Source organism: Loxodonta africana, chromosome 18 (assembly GCF_030014295.1).
Source record: "Loxodonta africana isolate mLoxAfr1 chromosome 18, mLoxAfr1.hap2, whole genome shotgun sequence".
NCBI classification, from domain to species: domain Eukaryota; kingdom Metazoa; phylum Chordata; class Mammalia; order Proboscidea; family Elephantidae; genus Loxodonta; species Loxodonta africana.
The window spans coordinates 29,900,622-29,923,432 of record NC_087359.1 but is presented as its reverse complement, the minus strand read 5'-3'; the positions used below and the strand labels follow the sequence as shown (position 1 = coordinate 29,923,432).

Here is a 22,811-nt window from a genome sequence, read left to right as displayed (position 1 = left end):
GCTCATGCCCCTTTGTAATCTCTTTCCAGCTTTTCCCCCTCATTTCTTCCTCATTCCCAAGTAATCACTGGATCTGCTTTCTGTCACTATAGATTTGTTTGCGTTTCGCAGAACTTTATAGAAATGGAATAATACAGTATTTACTCTTTTTTACTGGATTCTTTCACATAACATAATTTTTTTGAGATTCCTGTATGTTGTAGCATGTATCAATAGTTCATGTCTTTATATTGCTGAATAGTGTCCTGTTGTGTATATATATATACACGTTGTATAGATATAGGCTTATCTGTTCAATTAGTGATATACATTAGGCTGTTTCCACTGTTTGGCAAATAAAGCTGCTATGAACATTTGTGTACAAGTCTTTGTATCGAGATCTGCTTTTATTTCTCTTGGGTAATTACCTAGAAGTAGAATAGCTAGACTATATGATAGGTATATGTTTAACTTTTTAAGAAACTGCTAGACTGTTTTCCAAAATGGTTGCATCGTTTTACATTCCCACCAACAGTGTATGAGAATCTCACTTTCTCCAGATTCTTGCCAATACTTGGTATAGTCAAGTCTGTAGTTTTAGCCATTCTAGTAGGTGTGTAAGGACCCCCTGGTGGGTCAATGGTTAAGCACTCAGCTGCTAACCTAAAGGTTGGAGGTTGAAACCTACCAGCAACTCTGTGGAAGAAAAGACCTGGTGATCTGCTCCCATAAAGATTACAGCCTAGAAAACCCTATGGGGTGGTTCTACTCTTGTTCTGTGGGGTCATCATAAGTCAGAATCGACTCGAGGGCCCCTACCAATAACAATAAAAACTCACCTAAAAAAGCCAAACCCACTGTCATCGAGTCAATTCTGACTCACAGCAACACTAAAAAACAGAGTAAAACTGCCCCATGGGGTTTCCAAAGAGTGACTGGTGGATTCGAACTGCCAACCTTTTGGTTAGCATCTGAGCTCTTAACCACTTCACCACCAGGGCTCCAACGACAATAGGTGCATAGTATATTTTACTGTAGTTTTAATTTGTATTTTCTTAATGACTAATGATGTTGAGCATCTTCTCATGAGCTAATTTGTCATCTCTGTATATTTTCTTTGGTGAAGTGCCTGTTCATATCTTTTGCCTGTTTTTAAAATGGGGCTGTTTGTTTTCTTATTACTTTATATATTCTGAATAAAAGTTCTCAGATGTATGCTTTGCAAATATTTTCTGAGTCTGTGGTTCATCCCTTACAGTGTCTTTGGAGAGCAATAGTCTTAATTTTGTTGAAATCCAATTAATCAATTTTTTTCTTTAATGGATCATGTTTTTGGTGTCATTTAAGAAATCTTTGTCTTACCCAAGGTCACAAAGGTTTGATAGTATGTTTTCTTTCAGAAGTCTTACAGTTTTTGGTTTTACATTTTAGGCATGTGATCCATTTTGAGTTAATTTTTATACGTAGAGCAAATTATAGATTGAAATTCATTTTTTGCAAATGGTTATTCAATTTATCTACCACCATTTTGAAAAGGCTATATTTTTTTTCCACTCAATTGTCTTTGCACATGTGTAGAAAATCAGTTGTGTGTATGTGTATATGTCTATTTCTGGATTCTTTTTTTACATTGATCTCATATCTCCTTTTTTCTAATACCACTTCATCTTGATTACTGTAGCTTTATAATAAATATTGAAATCAACCAGGTAGTGTTAGTGCTCCAATTTTGTTCTACTTTTCGAAAGTTATTTTGACATTCTAGGTCTTTTATATTATCATCGGAATTTTAGGATAAGTTTGTAAATCTCTATAAAAAAGACTGATGAGATTTTATTGGAGGAATTAGGGAGCTCATGAATTAGAATTTTTAAAACTTGGTAGCATAGTCTTTGATATTATTGCTATTAAAATTTATTCGTTACTTAGAAGCAGGCAGGGCATAATTTATAACTCAAGTAAATTATTAAATTAGTTTAAAAAATCTTTCATATGTGTTTTCTGTAAAGGCCTTGGTTTCTAGAGATTATCATGAATTATTTAAAAGACTTGTATATGCCATAGAAACTCATTATATTGAACCTAGAGCCATGAGCCAGATGATTAATTTTTGTTTTGAACTGGCAAATATTTTTCAGCTCTTTTTTATTCTGAATTACAATAGAGTTAATCTTAACTATATTTATTTTTATAAAGCCCAAATGAATTTTTCATGAAGTTGTTTGGAATACAGGCAGTCCCCGGGTTATGAATGAGATCCATTCCTAGCTGTGTCTTTAAGTCTAATTTGTAGGCTAGACTTAAATTAGACTTAAAGACTTAAAGACACAGTTTGTAGGTAAGTTGAAATGGGTGCATATGGTTCTTATTTAGCCTTACTTTAGTGCAGGGAAGGAGCCCTGGTGGCTCAGTGGTTAAAGCAATCGACTGTTAACCAAAATGTGGGTGGTTCGAAACCAACAGCGGTCTGCAGGAGAAAGATGTGTCAATCTGCTTCCATACAGATTTACAGCCTTGGAAACCCTATGGAGCAGTTCTATTCTGTCTTATAAAAAAAAAAAAACCTGCTTGACTGCCCTGACAGGGAGCACAACACAGAACCCCTGAGGGAGCCGGAGATCAGTGGGATGCAGACCCCAAATTCTCATAAAAAGACCAGACTTAATGGTCTGACTGACACTACAGGAATCCCGGCGGTCATGGTCCCCAAACCTTCTGTTGGCCCAAGATAGGAACCATTCCCGAAGACAACTCATCAGACATGGAAGGGACTGGACAATGGATTGGAGAGAGATGCGGATGAAGAGTGAGCTACTTGTATCAGGTGGACACTTGAGACTGTGTTGGCATCTCCTGCCTGGAGGGGAGATAGGAGGGTAGAGAGGGTTAGAAACTGGCAAAGTTGTCACAAAAGGAGAGACTGGAAGGGCTGACTCATTAGGGGGAGAGTAAGTGGGAGTATGGAGTAAGGTGTATATAAGCTTATATGTGACAGACTGACTTGATTTGTAAACGTTCACTTAAAGCTCAATAAAAATTATTAAAAAAAAAAAAACCCGCTGCCGTCGAGTCGATTCCGACTCATAGCGACCCTATATTCTGTCTTATAGGGTCACTACTAGTCGAATCTACTTGATGGCAGTGGGTTTGAGTTTTAGTGCAAGAAAAGGCTTGAAGTCTTTTCAATGATTTAAAAGCTGTACTTGCAGCAAATGAAGATGAAGGTGATTGTGATGAAGAATTTGTTTCGAGTAGGGGCGGATTCAATCATTTCAAAGTGAGGGCAAATTTACATAACATTAAAGGGCAAGTACAAGTTGTCCATAAATCGGATGTTCATAATCCTGGGACTGCCCGTACTCTTGTTGAATTTCACAAATAATCTAGTATGTCATAGTAGAACTTGTGTAGTCTTCAGAGATTTTTAGTAATAACTTTCCTGTCAATTTAGAAAAAGCCACGGCCAATAACTATTGTGCTTTATAATTTTATCTTTTTCTTCCTGAATTGTACACTGTTTTCTGAATTAATATGGCCTTTTCTTTTTTCTTTTTTTTTATTATTGTTTCAACAAATAGTGAATAGACAAAGTTTACTGTGTGTATATGTTTTTAGAGGAAATATTCTAGTGTTAATAACGTAGTTATAACTCAATAATTTAAGTTGGGAGTTGAGGAGAACAACGTAACTGTAAATGATGTCGCCTTAATTTCATGCTTTAACATTTTTAACCATTTCCATTTTAAATAATCAGCAAAAGTTCTTGCTTCATAATGAACTGTTAAATAACTACTATGTCTATTTTAGTTGTAATCCTTTTTGTTCTAGATAAGAACTGTCTTATGTAGATTTGATGCAAATGTGGAATGTTGTTCAAATAATGGTAGGTTAGATTATATATATATATATGATTAGAAGGCAGAAAGGTGTGAACAAAGGGATGACTAAGGAATAGAGCCACATGAGTCAGACTGAGGGTCTACCATGGGAGAAGGAAATACAGAGGTCAAGAGGTCAGTTTGTAAAAGCAGAAATGCATTATCTTCCCAAAGAAGTGTTCGGTTGAAGGACAACTATTCTTGCCTTTTGTGGGTGTCAGGAGTCTTTGGGATTATGAGATTAGAGTAGTTTTAGCCTGAATTTGAGGCTTATGTCTGAAACCTGCTGTAAAGGACCTGGCTTATTGAAGAATTAGGTGTGAAGATGGAGAGAGCTATCTGTTTCTTGGGAAATAAGATGTTTAATAAGTGAATTCAGTGACTCTTTTGTGGAGCCCTGGTGGTTTAGTGATTAAGAGCTCATCTACCAACCAAAAGGTCAGCAGTTTGAATCCAGCAGCCACTCCTTGGAAGCCTTGCGGGGCAGTTCTACTCTGTCCTATAGGGTCGCTATGAGTCAAAAGCGACTTGATGGCAATGGGTTTGTGTACCTGTAATTTACTTTTAAAAAATAGCATTATATTCTCTTAAACTAGAGATTTTGATCCAAGTAGTGACCTTGTATGTATGGTGATTTATATAACTCATTGATAAAGAAGTTAGAGGCATGGCTGTAATCTTAAGGGTCCAGTTTAGAGGAGAAAGCTCCTAGAGGTTTAGATACAGCCAGGGAGGAGTGCAAAGTACATCATCTTGAAAGTACCTCTAGTATTTTTGTTTTCTTTACAGAAGAACCTTGACATCTATTCCCTGTCACTGTAAACTCTTCCATTAAAATTTCATATACAGGTTTTGTGGCATTTGACTCTTATAAATATCTTTTAGATTAAAAAGTAAGACTGTTTCTCTTTTTAGGCACAGTGTATTCCCAAAAACCTTAATACTCCTACTTGTTGGCTTCCTGGGTTAGGAAAGAGGCAAGAACCTTTAAATAAGCAAGTAAAAGTGGCGAGGATAAGGAAAAAATTAATGAATCAGCAACATATATAAACAGAAGAAAATTCAGGACTACTTATATTGTCATGCCCTGAAATTTGGGCAGTTCCATGTAGATAGAGATGAACCCTGAAGTCCCTTTCACTCACTTAAACACTCCCTAGGTAGTACACCCATAGCCATCAAGTCAATTCCGACTCATAGCGACCCTACAGAACAGAGTAGAACTGCCCCATGGAGTTTCCAAGGAGTGGCTGACGGATTCGAACTGCCGACCTTTTCAGTTAGCAGCTGAGCTCTTAGGTCGCTGTGAGTTGTAATCAACCCATCAGCAACAGGTTTGGTTTTGGTTTAGGTAGTGGGTCAATCGCTGCATTTTAACTTTTTAAAAAAATTGATCATTTTGTTGAGTTAGATAAAGAAATCTCGTCAACTTAATTTTTTTTTATTTTGAGACAAAAATAACTGACCAATTCAGGGAAATAATTAGAATAAAGAATTATTTAATTAATTGTGGAATCATAGTGATGTTAATTGAGATATGTTTGAAAAACAGTTTAGAATTTTATTGTTCAGAAGTTTAGAAAATAAAAATATTCCCAAAGTGTATTAAGTGATTTACAGAATCCCTATTTATTTTCTTATTTATTTTCAGATATACACACTGCCCTCAATACTGTCAACTTGATGAACTGTGACAGAATTCAAGTTAATGACTTGAAAGATGCTTTTGATGACCTTGGTATTCCTTTAAAGTCTGAAGAACACAAGATGTTAGAGAAAACGCTTGATGTAGATGGTACGTAAAATCACTCTCAGCTGGTTTTCGTAATAAAGTGCCAGCAATTATTTTCATATTTTAAAAGAGTAATTGGCTTTATCAAATTTCAACTATTACCGTATCTTGGACATTCCATTCCCTTTCCCTATCCTCCAATCCTCACACCCCCAACAATTTTCTCAGAATAAAAGATCAGTGAATTGTGAAATGTCACACAACAGTTCTTGAATAATTGCCAGAGAAACAGTAATAACACTGAGTTCTATAGGAGTTCAAGGGAGAGCCATTTCATTCATTCAGTGGAAGTTTATTGAATATCTGTTGCTTGCAAAGCACTAAGTATATAAAGATAAAAGACACAGTTTCTTAAGAGCTTACAGTCTATTGAGATGATAAACACCAAGAGCACCAATGTTAAATGCTATGAAATAGGTAAACATAGGGTGTTATGGGAACATATACAATAGGTACCTAATCTGTAAGAGTTGGATTGAGTGGTCAGAAGGGCTTCCTGGAGGAGAGGACATTGGAGTTGGGTAGTGAAATGTAAGTATAAATTAGCCAGGAATTGGGGGTTCTGGGGACCAGAGGAGGTTAGCAGGCAATACTCAGCATGTGCAAAGTGTAGAAGAAGTTAAGTTCATGGAGAAGCCAGGGAACTCCAAGTAGTCCCATAGGACTTAGAGCAGTGGATCTCAAACTGATTTACATCAGAATTACCCAGGGAATTTGTTAAATATCCAGATACTTCAATCTTCCAGGTCTCTTGACTCACAATCTCTGCATTGGGGCCAAGGTGCATGCATGTGTGTACATGTATATATATATTTTAAACAAGCTCTGCAATTCATTATGACGTGAGCCAAAGTTTGGCCATTGATTTGGTGAGGCATAGTAAGAGAAGGAGAGAAATGAGGCTGGCCGTATAGTCAAGAGAAGATCAAGAAGGATTTTTTTTTTTTTCCGAGCAAGAGTTTGAATTTTATGCTTAAGGCTCTAGGGAGTTATTGAAGAATTCAAAGTTGAAAAGTGACATGATTAATTTTGCACTTTAAGTAGCCATTCTGGCATCAGTGTTAAGAAATGATTGAAGGAGAGCAATATGGAAAGCAGGGAGACATTTTAGATGGCATGTAATAATCCAGGTTAAAAATTATAAGGCTTTGGCTTTAGGGATGGAAAGAAGACACGTGAGATTGGGGAGGCAGAGCTTTATTGTTGTTTAAGTTAGGAAAAGGAGAGGGATAGGAATTGAGAATGAGTAACATTTCTGGCATGGGTGACTTATTTCATGATGATGTCCTTTACTAAGATAGGGAATACAGGAGGAGGTTCAGTTTTAGTGAAAAAATGAGTTCAGTTTAGGAAATAACCGTGTTGAAGGTAATTGTGAACGTAGACTTGAAGGTGGGCTGGAAATAGAAATGTGGAAGTCATCAACATACAGTTTGTAGTTACAAGTTAATTCAGGGGAAATATACAGAGTATAAGGAGAAGGACAGAGCACTGGGGCACACTAACACTTAAGTAATGATGGACAAAGTATAGTTTATAAAGGACATTGCGAAGAAGTAACCAGAACAGTAGGAGGGAAACCAAGAGAAAGCTGTATCAACAAAACAAAGAGAAGAAAGAGCTGAAAGGAGGAAGGTGTTAAGACAGAAATTTAAAAGTGTTTATTGGTTTGGCAGTAGTTAACTGGTGAACTTGGTAAGAGCAGTTTCAGTGGAAGTAGAAGCCAGATTGCACTAGTTTGAGGTGTGAATGAGGATATGAGGAGTAAAACATTTCTTCCCAGAAATTAGGTTGTAAAGGAAAGGAATAGGGGAGTAGTTAAAGGGGAATATAGGCTAAGGGAAAGGTTTTTGTAAAACTATGAAGTAATTTTGACATGGATAGGATTTGGGTGGGTAGAGAGTACATAGCATTCTCCACAAAAGTGTAGAGAGGTAGAAAATCATAAAATCTGTTGGGGACAGTAAGTGAACCAATTTAGCTTACTGTATAAGTCCTTTATGTTTCTTGAACATATTAATTTCTCTTTTTTTTACTGTTTTTCTCTTCACAGAAAAGGGAGACGTTTCCCTAAAGACTGCCCTTTTAGCATTGAAAAGCAGTAAGCGTTTTCAAGATTTTAGAGGTGAGAATAATTAGGGAGCTTTATACACGTTTAAGCTGTTCTGTTGTACAAAAGGGTGCATGAGTCGGAACCTACTTGACAGCACCTAACAACAGCATACACATTTAGAATATAGGAAATACTTACCATAATTGTTGAAAAATGATAGGCCACTTACATAAAAATATAACTAATATGCCACAAGATTGGGTGAATGGTACACATTTAGTATTTTAAGAGTTCAGATGAAGGTGAGCATCCTTTATTCTCTTAAGTCTGGTTTTTAACATCACTTATTCATAATTGAAGTAAATAGTATGTCTTCTAAAAAGGATGCCCAAAATATGTGACTTTAAAAATGTTTTCACTAATAAATTTAAATTTTTATATTACATAATACATTCACACAGATCATAAATAAAAAAAGTATATGAAGATATACAGTGAAAATCTTCCTCCTACCTGTTCTCTTATTCATCCAGTTTCTATCTCCTCCTCCCAGTAACTAACCACTATATTTAGTTTCTTATGTGTGGCAGGGTTGTGTCATTTCACTTCACTTATTCATTCTCTATGCTGAGCAAATAATTTGAGAAGCTGGACATACGAAGAAGAGCGCGGTAGCACAGTTAGAGAAGGGCTTACTAACAACCTGCAACGTGCAGATGACACGACCTTGCTGCCTGAAAATGAAGACTGTTTGGAGTACTTACTGATGAAGGTCAAAGACTACAGCCTTCAGTATGGATTATACCTGAACATCAAGAAAATGAAAATCCTCAGAACTGGACTGATAAACAATATCATGATAAATGGAAAAAAAGATTGAAGTTGTCGATGATCTCATTCTACTTGGATTAACAGTCCTGTTGCTGTCAGGTCGATTCTGACTCATAGCAACCCTGTAGGCAGAGTAGAACTGCCCCGTAGGGTTTCCAAGGGGCAGTTGGTGGATTCAGACATGCCAACCTTTTGGTTAGCTGCTGCGCCTTAAGAAGGAACAAATCTGTCTTGGAAGAATTGCAGCCAGAATGCTCCTTAGAAGAAAGTGTGGCAAGACTTCATCGCACGTGCTTTGGATATGTTATCAGGAGGGACCGGTCCCTGGAAAAGGACATCATTCTGGGTAAAGTAGAAGGCCAGCAAAAAAGAGGAAGACCCTCAACAAGATGAACTGACACAGTCACTGCAACAAGGGGCTCAAGCATAACAATGATTGTGAGGATGGCACAGGACTGGGCAGTTGACAACCTGATAAAAGAATGGAAACAATGAAGGAACAGAAAGAAAAAATTGAAACAGTCAATAACTAAGTAACAAATATTGACAGAGTACATTTGATATTCACCATGGTGATTGCACAATTAGTATAATACAGCACAAGGTTCTTGTTCTTAATGTGCTTACAGTCAGACTGGAGTCTTGTTTAAGATTTGTATTTAGAAAGCAGTACAGTAGATTATGTAGCACTGGCTGTAAGGGCTCTAGGTATTGGGATATAATGAGATTAGAATGAACTATAATTATCTGGGGAAACTTGATGGAACAGATGGACTTTGAACTAGTTGCTGGATTGGAGGTAAGGTGAGGAGAAGATTTAGATAGGCATTCTAGGTGAGAGGACTAGCATGCACAAAGGACATTGTGAGAGTGAATCTGATGTTTGTAGGGGAATAGTTAAGTATAAAGGGTTCATGTCACAGAATGAATTTGTGAATGCACAAATTCTGAATGATAAAATACTTTATAACATTGAAAATTACGGTATGACTGAGTTACAGCTATTCCCCAAATAGATAATGAAATTACTACCTTATAGCTATAATATTTTTAGTGTCTATTTCTAGGTGTAGCAGCTTGTCCAAGGGAAGGTTATGGAAGCTCCATAGATACATCCAAACTCCCCGAGGGACCCAATTACTGGGCTGAGGGCTGTGGGGACCATGGTCTTGGGGAACATCTAGCTCAATTGGCATAACATAGCTTATAAAGAAAATGTTCTACATTCTACTTTGGTGAGTAGCGTCTGGGGTCTTAAAAGCTTGTGAGCGGCCATCTAAGATACTCCACTGGTCTCACCTCGTTGGGAGCAAGGGAGAATGAAGAAAACCAAAGACACAAGGGGAAAATAAGCCCAAAGAAGTAATGGACCACAACTACACAGCCTTCACCAGACTGAGTCCAACACAACTAGATGGTGCCCAGCTACCATCACCGACTGCTGTGACAGGGATCACAGTAGAGGGTCCTGGACAGAGCTGGAGAAAAATGTAGAACAAAATTCTCACTCACAAAAAAAAGACCAGGCTTCCTGGCCTGACAGAGATTGGAGAAACCTCAAGAGTATGGCCCCCAGACACCCTTTTAGCCCAGTAATGAAGTCACTCCTGAGGTTCACTTTTCAGCCAAAGATTAGATGGACCCATAAAACAAAATGAAGCTAAAGGGGTACACCAGTCCAGGGGCAAGGACTAGAAGGCAGGAGGCGACAGGAAAGCTGGTAATAGGGAACGCAAGGTCGAGAAGGGAGAGTGTCGACGTATCGTGGCGTTGATAACCAATGTCACAAAACAGTATGTGTACTAATTGTTTAATTAAAAACTAGTTTGTTCTGTAAACCTTCATTTAAAATACAATTTAAGAAAAGACAAAAAAGCTTATATATATATATTTCTAGGTATAAAACTTTTCCTGAATGTAAAGGCAGCGTCAACATACTTTGTACCTAGGAAGTTCGGCCATCTCAGTAAAAAGATAAAAATTCAGATCCTAAAGTACCAAATCCAAATCGACCGTGTTATTGTGTGATAAATATAGGCTTTCCTTAGACAGAATAGATAACAACTTTTGTAAAGTGATGTGAAGGATAGTCACCCCCTATAATAAAGTTCTTTAGGCTCTTCCACAGCATCAGGAACCCCTACCATTAGGGCATTCCTTTGTACCAAGTTATTATCTATATTAGCCCACTATTAAAGTGTTTATTATCATAATGTGGGGTGAGTAGTATGTGGGAGTGAAATTCTCCCTCTTATGTTAACATTGTGATTGTTAGTTGCCATCAAGCTGATTCTGACTCATGGCGAGCCTATATATGCAGAGTAGCACTGCTCCGTAACGTTTTCAAAGCCGTGAACTTTTGGAAGCAGATCACCAGGCCTGTCTTCTGAGGTGCCTCTGGGTGGATTTAAACCCGAACCCGTCCGTTAGTAGTTGAGTGCTTAACTGTTTGCACCACCCAGGGACACCGATATTAATTTCCAGTTATTAAAAAAGTAAAGATTCTATTAGCAGATTAGTTAGCTGTCACCTTGTACACCAGGATTCTCAGCCCTGAAGGAAAGGAAGTCAGTTCAAGACAAGTTAGTTTTAGTGAAGGCATGGGAAAGAGGCAGACTGAGGAGGTGGTAATTGGGAAGCAGGATCCTTATGTGTTCAAAGCACATAAGGAAAGCATGCAGAAGCAGAGGCAGATGAGACAATTCCAAAGATTAATTCCTACTAACAGTTTGTCTTACAGTTGATCTTTTATCTGTATCACATGAGAGTTAACACATACCCATATCTAGAGAGTATGAAATTTGAATTTCACTGTGCTATATCATCTTTAAATAAAAAATGTTGGGTATCTATACTAATTTTTGGAATTATATTATAATTATTTAGAATTTGTATCTAAACTGAAAATATTTTCTCTTGATAGAGGTTAATGAACTTGCAAAGGCCTTAGACAAAATCACCAATGAAAAGGTGAATGTTGATGACGTAAAATCTATACTGAAAGGCTTAGGGATTTATTTTCCAGAAGAGGAGTTACAGGAAGTACTCACATCCACTGCCGTTGATAGTAAGTGTTTCCTTTTCTGAATCACTTATTGCATATAAAGCTTGTGTTTACTTTTTACTCATAAATCCACAGGGCTGAGTGGTAGTAATCAGATGTAATGAGTTCAGCAACACTAGATTTTCTGTTTTAGGCTTGGGTGGGAATTTATTCTGGATCATCCTCATATCGAACATTCTAGGAAAGCACAGAATTTGACGGAACTGCCTTGTTTTTCTGGGTCTTGCAAGTTTTCTGCCTTTAGCAGGTGCAGTCTTACTGTTTTTCTGTGGCTTGTTTTAGCGGAAAATATTTGAGTTTTCTTTCTCTGACAGGTTTTCACTTTACACAGGTTCGAGTTTTCACAAATTTTACTGTATGATCTTCTCTCCTTTCCATTTCTTTGCCTCCTGAGGTTTGTATCAATAATTGGTGGGTTTTTATTTGGTCATGATCTATATAGATTTTATGTCAGCTGTCTCAGGCTCACTAAACAAAGACTTGGTGGTACACAGAACAAGTTGGTCTCCCCAGAATCCTAAAAGGGCTACACTAGTGTTTCTGGAGTCCTACCAATGGGAAGTTTAGCTTTGTAACATTCTTTTTTTTTTTAATTTCCAAGTATATGACTAAATAGAAAGCAAAGACTTCATGCTTCCTTTATTAATATATCTTTGCTCATAAGTATATATAGTTTACTTTAGATATTATAGTTGAGTTTGGCTCAGGGCACTTATATTTTGGTAGATAAATTGTCTTACATGAAAATATAGGCAGTTATAAGGTTTGTAATGCTGCAAAATTAAAAGAGAAAATACAGTATCAGAAAGGAAACATCAAAATAATGGTCCCAATTAGTTAAGACATGTATAAAATCCATAAAATGCTCATTGGCTCTATAGCAACAGACACCACAAGAGTCATCATAGTCATTCATGTTCCTTTTCATAGTTGGCTTGAGGTGTGTATAGAAGAATCAGGGTTAGAAAAACATAGGACTAACTATAGTTTTGAAGATTAAGTAGGTATGCATACATTCTGACCCCACTCTTTTCTATCCTTTGATTAAAGACTATTCCCTTATGTTTCATTTTCAGACAAGGGAAATGTGGTCTTAAAAGATTTCATGACTGGGTTGACGCATACATCGTATTTTACTAAAAGTTCAGGTGAGCGAGAATTTTGTAACAATAAAATTTTGAGTGGAAAAATAGTATTACTTACTTTTGATTATATGCATTGTGTGGTTTTTCTAATGCTATGAATCAAGCCATATGCATAATTACACACACACACACACACACACACACACACACAAACAAATGTACTTAGGGTGAGGAATCAATAGGGAGTTCTAGCCCTGACCTTTTGTGGGCTTATAGTACATTTTCTGAATTTACAGTGTATTTTTTCACCACTCAGAAAAGTTTCAATATACAAAATCTGTCTGGATAGTTCTTCCTAGTGTTCAAGTTTGTGACTCAAGATGGCTGCCATTGATTGGTGATGATACAGTGGCCATTTTACTGAAATACTGTGGGAAAAAGATCAGTGTTTCCTCCTCTTTTTTTTTTTTTTTATCTTATTATCCCTTCTCTCAAAGGGGATTTTTATTATGGGAAGATTAACTGCTGAAACATATAAGAACATATAGGAACATGTTGAAACATATAGGCTTTCCCCATGGTATCCTTGCCACCACTCCGCTACCCTTGCCTTGAGGCATTGGATGTAATTTGATTTTAATGTATTTAATGAACAGGCATCTCCAACTGCTAGAGGTGTCTGTGGAACTTCTGGGTCTCCCTGAAGTTTGGGCTAAATGAGCCTAGGTTAGTAAGTCCACAACTGTCCTGGATGCCCTGGGTCTTCTCAGGGCCGCCCATTATCTTGAGAATAACTAAAATGCATTAATTTCCTCTGGTATCTCTCCAAAATTGAGATGGAATTCCAAAAGGTCTAGTTTAAGTAGTTATGAAATGAAATTGTTCTCCAGATCCTAGAAGCTTAGGATGTGGCCAAACTGGTCTGTGTTTTCAGTAGACCAAAATATTTTGTCCTTAATCCTTGGTTTTCTACATGTGGACTATAAGACGCTCCCAGGTAGGTGGTTCATAAGCAAACTTCTTACAGAGTTCATGCTTATGTGATAGTGCTTGGTCGCTATGAGTTGGAATTGACTCCTCGGTAACAGGCTTGGTTTTTGGTTTTATCGTAATAAAATATTTAAAATTTTTTCCTTACTTGAATTAACAAGTTATACATGGTACTTTCAAAAATAAATATTATCTTTCTTTTGGTATTGATATAGCAGTGCCAAATTTTTCATGGGGGTTGAGGGGACATTTTTGTGTATGTTGGCACATGTGAGTGATCCACTGAATAAAAAAATTCATTGAGAATAGCCACATAAACCTATGACCAGTTAACCAGTTTTTGGCAAGGTCACTTTCATGATTTGCTACCATAGTTTTAATAGAATACCCAGCCTCAGATATGATAAAGAGTGTAAGACGATGTTCTGAGATTTCTTTTTATGTAATCATTCTTAAATTTCAAAATTATATATCTGCAGTGACTTGGTTAGCATAATAATTAAACATTCAGTGTATGAAATCAAATAACCTGGACTTTTGGTACTGACCTCACAGAGTTTTCATGGGATTAAATTATATGGTATATTTAGGCACTTAGCGTAGTGTCTAACTAGCTCAAACTGAATACTTAGTTGTTGTTGTTATTATTCAGGACCTATTATTTATATTTGAGGTTTTTTTTTTTTTTAACCTCATACATTATATATGTTTTTTGCATTTAGAAATAGAAGGCCCCTTGAAAGCCCTGGCCTCCATTAGGAAAAATGTGATCAATCCTGATGACCTAGGTTCCATAATGAAAAATTTAGGAGTTCCAGTGCCCCAAGATGTGATTCAAAGAACACTGAAGAATGTGACTTTCAGGGGTGAGTATTTAATGTGTTTTTGGGTATCATTTATCTTAGCTGAAATGATCTGTTTGAATTTTTCAAGAATCCTTAAAGAATTTATCTACTTTATGGATTATTCAAGGCTTCCATCTACTTCCTAATCAAAGGGGTTCTAGTTATTTTCAGCTGGGTTCTATTTTCAGTAGCAACATGCAGAAGAGGATCCACGGGGAGGAGTGCATGTCTGAATGAGTATGTATGCATCTGTCTTTCTGACTGACTATAGATCTCTAACCGTATTTCAAGGCCAAGTCTATAAATTATTTTTCAATATAGCAATTAGACTGTGTTGCCTGTCCCTGACCTCTGATTATTTACCTTTCCCATATTCGCTGACATGCATTTTTAAGAGGATGGGACAGTGAATTTGGAAGAGTTTATGGACAATTTAAGCAATTCAAGATTTTCGTCTCTACCTGAAAGTGAGTAAGAATTTCCAGTTACATAAAAATATATAATGATATATGTGTTGTAGATCTCTTGAAAAAATACCAGATGGGCTTTGAGATTGTCTTAAACTCTTTTGGCCCTGGCATAGTTTTCTAATGCCTTTGTGCCCTACATGTGTAGTGTGTGGCGCAACAGGAAAAGACCATGATCTTTAGGGAGCATTAGTTAACTATTCTGCTTAGCCTGAGCACCAGAGTCCTGACTGCAATCGTCTCTCGTTAAAATCCTTACGAAGATAAAACTAAGATTAATTAAAAATGACTGAACCAGCACTTGAAGTCAGTCTACAAGTTATTCTAACTTAACTAAAGTGTGATTGTATGAGGCTTATTAATGTATGATAAATAATGGGATTCTGGTATTAACTTATCATTCTCCTTCACCAAGAAACTGGTGAAGACCCTTTGTTAATATTAAGAGAATAATTTTTATTCTGTTTTGGATTTTTCTTGTTTTTTTGAACTTTGTGTTCTTTAATTATTTCTCCTTATATACTAAATCAAAGTTTAATTTTGGTTTAGTGTTTATTACGATGCTAAGAACCCTTCTTTTGGTTTGTATAGTTTTTCTGTAATCTCAGGCCTTTGGCTTCTCTGATGAGTTGCCCTTTTTCTTGCTTCCATACTACTAAAAAGGAAGGGATGTTGTGTATTTTGTATTGTTAAGTGGGAAGAGTAATTCTGACTGCAAGCTGAAAACTATATCCACTTCCCAATCACTTCATATTGTACAATATTAAATGCCCCCTGTGGTAGCAAGAGCTCAAAATTTACTTTTTGACCATTTCCCACATGCTTTTGGATAGGCATACATGATAGCTTTGGCAAACCAAAAATATTTAGGAAGAGGTGTTTTATAGAAATGCCTACTCTGGGGGGAACTTCTTAATAATATGGTTTAGCTCTTTTTGAAAACTGGCATTAAAAACAACCATGTGAAAAGTGTTATACTATCTCCTGAAGACATTGTTCATTATGTTACTTAATGGTAAATATGACAAATTTTTCTTGAAACTTAATATCAGAAAAGAATTTCTCTTTCCCAAAGTACCAGTGTGCCTTGTATAAAGGATAACCCGAGTTCTTTTTTGTGCCTTAGCTACCAGAAAGCTCAGGCCTAAATTTAATATTTAGTTACTGTAACTATATTAGCTTTATTGTGTTTAAAATTTTTTATTTCTATTTTAAATACATTAATCATTTATTAAATAATTCCTCAAAATATTTTGAGAAGTAATTGGGTATAAATTATAAAGCAACATATCAAAAACTGCTATTTGTGAATGCTGGCCCATGGGATGTTAACTGGTATGTCAATTAATATTCTGTGGTTAATTTGAAAAATACTGGGGTAGTAAACAAACAAATTTCTGTGCTGCCAGGCTATTCAGAGCTTTTATATGTTTAAGAATTTGACAGAGTATGGAGCGGATACTGAATCTGTTAGATTACAAAACTCTTGTTTATTTTATTTTGGTTATTTTACTTACAAGTTATGAAATATTTCAGACACAAAAATATAGAAAATAATTTTAACATTTTGTTATATTTTCTTTGGGCCTTTTATTTATTTATTTAAAGAATTAAAAATGTTCAGTTACAGTTGGAGCCCCCTCCACCATTCCCAACTTTATTATCTTCATGCCTTCTCTTACTTCCCAATGGTAGCCCCAAGTTGGTGCAGAACCCTTTTGTATTGCGTATTAACTTCTCCTGTGTTCTTCAGAACACAATTTGGAAAACACCGTTTTGAGGAATAAAATGGAACACTTGTTGGCTGCTAGTATATTAAAAGTGAATTGATTTATGTACACTTGTACTATGTGGCTTTGCTAAATTCTCTAACTAGTATCTGGTATTTTTGGTAGATTCCTTAGAATTTTCTATGTTATATCATTTGCAAATAGAAACAGTTCTACTACTTTTCTTTCCATCCTTTACGCCTTTTCTTTTTCTTGTTCTTGCTGTATTCATGCCTTATTCTGACTTTAGGAATAAAACATTCACCCTTTCACCATTAACTATGATGTTAGATGTAGGTTTTCTTTAAATGTCCACTTTGGGGAAATTCTTTTCCCAGTTTGCTGTCAGCATTTATCATAAATGGCTATTGCATTTTGTAAAATGCTTTTTCTATATCTACTAAAATGATCATATTGTTTTTCTCCTTTATTCTGTTAATATGGTGAATTACAATGACTGTGAAACGTTAAACCAATCTTGTAGTCCCTTGATAAACTCCACTTGGTCATGTATTTTTCTTCTCATATACTGCTGGATTTGATTTGATAATGTTTTGTTAAATTTTTGTGTTTATGTTCATGAGGGATATTGGTCTATAGCTTTCTTGTGATGTCTTAAGTTTTGGTTTTAGGATAATGTTGAACCTCATAAAATGAGTTGGAATTCTTATTTTCTGAAAAAGTTTGTGTAAGTTTGGAAATACTTTTTTTCAGTAAAGATTTTGTAGAATTCAAAAATGAGGCCATCTGGACATGAAATTTTCTTTATGGTAAGGCTTTAAATTTAAAAGAAATTTCTTTGATACAGGAATATTCAGGTTTTCTGTTTCATCTCGTCAGGTTTGTTAAACTGTAGTTTTTAAAAAATTCCATTTCATCCAGTTTGTCATACTGGGTGGCATAAATTTGTTCATAATATTCTCTTGGAAACCCTGGTAGCATAGTGGTTAAGTGCTATGGCTGCTAACCCAAGGGTTGGCAGTTCGAATCCGCCAGGTGCTCCTTGGAAACTCTGTGGGGCAGTTCTACTCTGTCTTATTCTCTTATCTTTTTTGTGTCTGTATGATTTTTTGTGATTACTCTCTTTTATTTCTGAGATTGGTAATTTCTATTCTTACAGTTTTCCTTGACCAATCTCTTTTGAACTTCATCAGTTTTGTTGATCTCAAAGAACCAACTTTTGGCTTTGATAATTTTCTCTGATTTATATTTTATTGATTTCTGCTCTTACCTTTATTAATTTTGGTTTACTCTGCTTTTCTTTTTTAGCTTAAGGTGAAATCTTACGTCACTGATTTTAGATCTCTCTTCTAATATAAACATGTAATCCTATAAATTTCTTGCTAAGCACTGGTTTAATTGCATCCCATAAATGTCGATATGTTTTGTTTTCATTATCATTTAGTTTGAGATACGTTCTAAAATCCCTTGTTATTCATTTTTTAACCCATGGACTATTTGGAAGTGCGTTGTTTAGCTTCCAAATATTTGGGGTTCTCCTAGTTAGTTTATTGCTACATGTAATTTAATTCCCTTATAGCCAGAGAACATATGCTGTGCAATTTCAGTTCTTTTCAATTTATTGGTACTTGTTTTATGGTCCAGCATATGGTCTACTTTGGTGAATGTATTATGTATTATACATATTATATATATATGTATTATGAGTGTATTATGTACACTATTCTACTATTTTGTAGTTGAAGAGTATAGCATTTTATATCAATTAAGTGAAGGCAGTTGATTGTTCAGATCATCTCTGTACAGACTTTTTTTAACCTCATAAAACTTAATTATTATTGTTTTAGGTCATCGTTTGCTTACATTTACTTATTTACTTGCATTTTTAAATTTTATTTTATTCTGCTTTAAGTGAAAGTTTACAGTGCAGATAAGTTTCTCATTAAAAAACTTATACACAATTGTTTTGTGACATTGGTTGCAATCCCTGCAGTGGGTCAGCACTCCCCCCATTTCCCTTTCCACCCTGGATCCCCATATTCATTCATCCAGTTTTCCTGTTCCTTCCTGCCTTCTTGCCTTTGCTTTTGGGCAGGTGTTGCCCATTTGGTCTTGTATGCTTGATTGAACTAAGAAGCACATTACTCACTTGTGTTATTGTTTGTTTTCTAGTCCTGTCTAATCTTTGGCTGAAAGGTAGACTTCAGTAGTTCTGAGTTAGCAGGGTGTCTGGAGTCCATAGTCTTGATGGTTCCTCCATTCTCTGTCAGACCAGCAATTCTGGTCTTTTTTTGTGAATTTGAAATTTGTTTTACATTTTTCTCCTACTCTGTCTGGAACCCTCTTTTGTGACCCCTGTCAGAGTGGTTGGTGGTGGTAGCCGGGCACCATCTAGTTCTTCTGGGCTCAGGCTGGTGGAGGCTGTGGTTCATATGGGCCATAAGGATTTTGGACTGATATTTTCCTTGTGTCCTTGGTTTTTTTTATTCCCTTTTGCTCTGGACAGCATAGGACTAATAGATGTATCTTAGATGGCTACTCTCAAGCTTTTAAGACCCCAGACACTACTCACCAAAGTAAGATGTAGAACATTTTCTTTATGAATCGTTGTGCCAATTGACATGGATGTGCCCCGAGTCCATGGTCTCTAGCTCTCAGCCCCAGTAACTTGTTCCCTCAAGGTGTTTGGATATATCTAGGAAGCTTCTATGACTTTGCCTTGGTCAAGTTGTACTAACTTCCCCTATACTGTGTGTTGTCTTTTCCTTCACCAAAGTTAACTTGTCTACTATCTAGGTAATGATTTCCCCTCCCCATCCCTTGCCTCCATTGTAACCATCAAAGATTGTTCCTTTTTTGTGTGTAAACCCTTTCTTGGTTCTTTATAATAGTGGTCTCATACAACATTTGTCCGTTTGTGATTAATTTATTTCACTCAGCATAATGCCCTCCAGATTCATCCATGTTGTGAGATGTTTCACAGATTCATCATTATTCCTTAGCATTGTGTAGTATTCCATTGTGTTCATGTATTATAATTTGTTTATCCATTCATCTGTTGATGGGTACTTAGGTTGTTTCCCTGTTTTTGCTATTATGAATAATGCTGCAGTGAACATGGGTGTGCATATGTCTATTCATGTGACAGCTCCTACTTCTCTAGGATATATTGCTAGGAGTAGGATTGCTGGACCATCTGGTATTTCTATTTCTAGCTTCTAAGGAGGTGCAATGTTGTTTTCCATAATGGTTGTACCATTTTATATTCTCACCAGCAGTGCATAAGAGTTCCAGTCTCCCTGCAGCTTCTCCAACATTTGTTATTTTCCGTTTTTTTGATTTGTGCCAGTAATGTCAGGTGAAATGGTGTCTCATTGTAGTTTTGATTTGCATTTCTCCAATGGCTAATGATCATGAGCATTTCCTCATGTGTCTGTTAGCCACCTGAATGTCTTTTTTGGTGAGGCGTTTATTCATACCCTTTGCCTATTTTTTAATTAGATTATTTGTCTTTTCGTCATTCAGGTGTTGAAGTATTCTATAGATTTTAGAGGTTAAACCGTTGTCGGTTATGTCATAGCAAAAAAATTTTTTCCCAGTCTTTAAGTTCTCTTTTTGCTTTTTTGGTGAAGTCTTTTGATGAGCGTAGTGTTTAATTTTTAGGATGTACCGACTTTTTTGTAGTTATTCCATCATTTGCTGAGAGAGAAGTGCTAAAACTTCCAGTTATGATTATTGTATTTTCTAGTTCTCCATTTAATTTTGTCTTTTTTGTTTTATGTTATTTAGCCTCTGCTATTAGGTTTTTATTAGGTGCATGTACATTTATGATTGTTATGTCTTCCTGATGAATTAACTAGCAGAGAATACTGAATTTATCATTGCAGAAAAAAAAAATCACTTTTTCCTCAGGGTGCATTCTCTACTCTATAGCTACTTAACACTTTATTTGCCACATATTAAATATTGCTCCCTTTTAGCCTCTTCCAATGGCAATGAGTAACTTCATGTCCATTATCATATGGATTATATACTAGGTTAAATGTTCCTCTGCTTTATGGTCATATCTCCTGTTAGATGATCAAAGGAACACATTTCTGTTTCTGATAGAATCACTTACAGTGTACATTTCAGTATATGTAAAAAAGCCTCTTTTTTCCACGTTGAGATTGAATATGACATAATGATATAAGTAGTATTTTTCATGAATGCAAATCATTAGTATTTTCCATTCTTATTGTTTTTGTCATTTCTATTTTTTCCCTAGGAGATAGGGTTGATGTCAGCAACTTAGACACTTTTCTAGGAAACATGAGGATGGAGATACCAGGTAAACAATTGAGTGAGATTCCAAAGGACTTGTCACTTGAAGATGAAATATACATAGATATGGCTCACAAGGTTCTGCATTCTGAGAAGCCCTTTTATCAGTGAAAATTTCTTAGATACGAAATTCATATAGAGGGAACCATTCTTAATGAGTGGAAGTACTATATCTCCTGTCAGCAATCATCTGTTTAGAGAGTAGAATTCCTTTAAGTTAAAAACTGTAACCACAAGAACAGTGAACATTGAAACATTGCTGAAATCATTAGTAGTGCCAGAAACAATGGAGAAGATAAAAAGGAGTAATAAAAGGAAAAGGAATTCAGAGAAATGAAAAGGAAATACATCATGGAAAATGATGAATTAATAAAAATACCTTCAATGCCATGCTTTGGGTTGTCCTTCTTCAGAATAAATTTACAGAACAAATTTCATTTGAGGAGTTCAGGGAAGCCAAGGTTATGTATTGGCTATTTAGTAGTTGAGCTGTGAACTTATATTTATAGGCATACTTTGGCAGCCCTTCCTCTGTATCATTGACTCAGCTAGCGTTGTTGAGCTCCCACTGTGTTCTATGGATTGTGCTAGATACTGAGAATATAGAAATTAACATGACAGGATTTTGGTCCTGCAGATTATAATCTAGTAGAAAGGCAGAGTGACCCTGTAATGCCCTTGCCAGGTGACCAGAGGACAGAATGGAAGCTCCAAGTTTTGGAGCAAGTTAGAAGACCTCTGAGAACTGTCCCTGGCTCCTAACACACCACCATATACAAAGTTTCATAGGTCAAGGAAGGCCTAGCACCCAACATTCTATAACTTTCCTTCCTTTTTTTAAGCACTAGTCTGTGCTTTGTGAATGGAATTAAAACGTTAACAAAGATCAGCTTCTCTGAAGAAAAGCATTCCTATAGAACAAAGATAGCTATGTTTCACTGCCGTTATACAACTCAAGGGAGGAAAAGAAAATATTTACAAAATGGAAGGGTTTTTTTTTTTTTTCTCCCTTCTTTTCTTTCTTTTTACAATGCTCAAGGTCCATTTAGAATTTTCAACCTTATAAACCTTTCTTTATTTTGATGATTTGTTTGCCTTGTACTTTCTCTTTATTTTTACATAAAAATACTTTTTGCATTCATTGTATAATAAAAATTATTATATATTTAAACATTCTTTATTTCATGGTATAATAAACATTCGTCCATGATGCAAAGATCATTGAGGAATTTTTAAAGAGGACCCTGAGATGATCAAATTTATGCTTTAGAATGATCACTTACTCTGGTATAGCAGTATGGGAAGTGAATTGGAAATGGTTAGACTGTAGGCAGTCTTGAATGAGGGCTGGGGAGGAAAGGACAGAGAATAGAAGAAATCTTCCCTTTTTCTTTACCCCTGTGTAATAAAACGGAAATTATTCCCTTCTTGGGAGATTTGAGGACAGAGAAAAATGTTTTGCTCCAAACAATTCCCATTGTTCATTGGATACGTGGGTCTGTAGCTTAGAAGAGCATTCTGTGCTGAGACTTAGATTCCAAGTGTTGCAAACATTTGAGTTAGCTCTTACACTAGACTTAGTGTTGTTTATGAAAATGTGTTCACTATATAGTGACCTGAGCCCTAGTGGCACAGTGGTTAAGAGCTATGGCTGCTAACCAAAAGGTTGGCAGTTCGAATCCACCAGCCACTCTTTGGAAACCCCATGGGGCAATTCTACTCTGTCCTACAGGGTTGTTACAGCCGGAATTGACTCGATGGCAGCAGATTTGGT

At 36.0% G+C, this 22,811-nt stretch overlaps 1 protein-coding gene across 1 annotated transcript in view; it reads left to right on the top strand.

The window, feature by feature from the left end:
• The window catches only part of LOC135228010 (uncharacterized), a 44,867-nt gene extending 23,719 nt beyond the window's left edge, over nucleotides 1-21,148 (top strand). Inside the window, exons 7-12 of the mRNA XM_064270309.1 lie at nucleotides 5,509-5,652; nucleotides 7,703-7,774; nucleotides 11,457-11,600; nucleotides 12,674-12,745; nucleotides 14,395-14,538; nucleotides 20,982-21,148. Of these exons, the coding sequence (XP_064126379.1) occupies nucleotides 5,509-5,652; nucleotides 7,703-7,774; nucleotides 11,457-11,600; nucleotides 12,674-12,745; nucleotides 14,395-14,538; nucleotides 20,982-21,148 (743 nt within the window). The remainder of the gene's footprint in view (nucleotides 1-5,508; nucleotides 5,653-7,702; nucleotides 7,775-11,456; nucleotides 11,601-12,673; nucleotides 12,746-14,394; nucleotides 14,539-20,981) is intronic.
• Nucleotides 21,149-22,811: the final 1,663 nt, after the last annotated feature.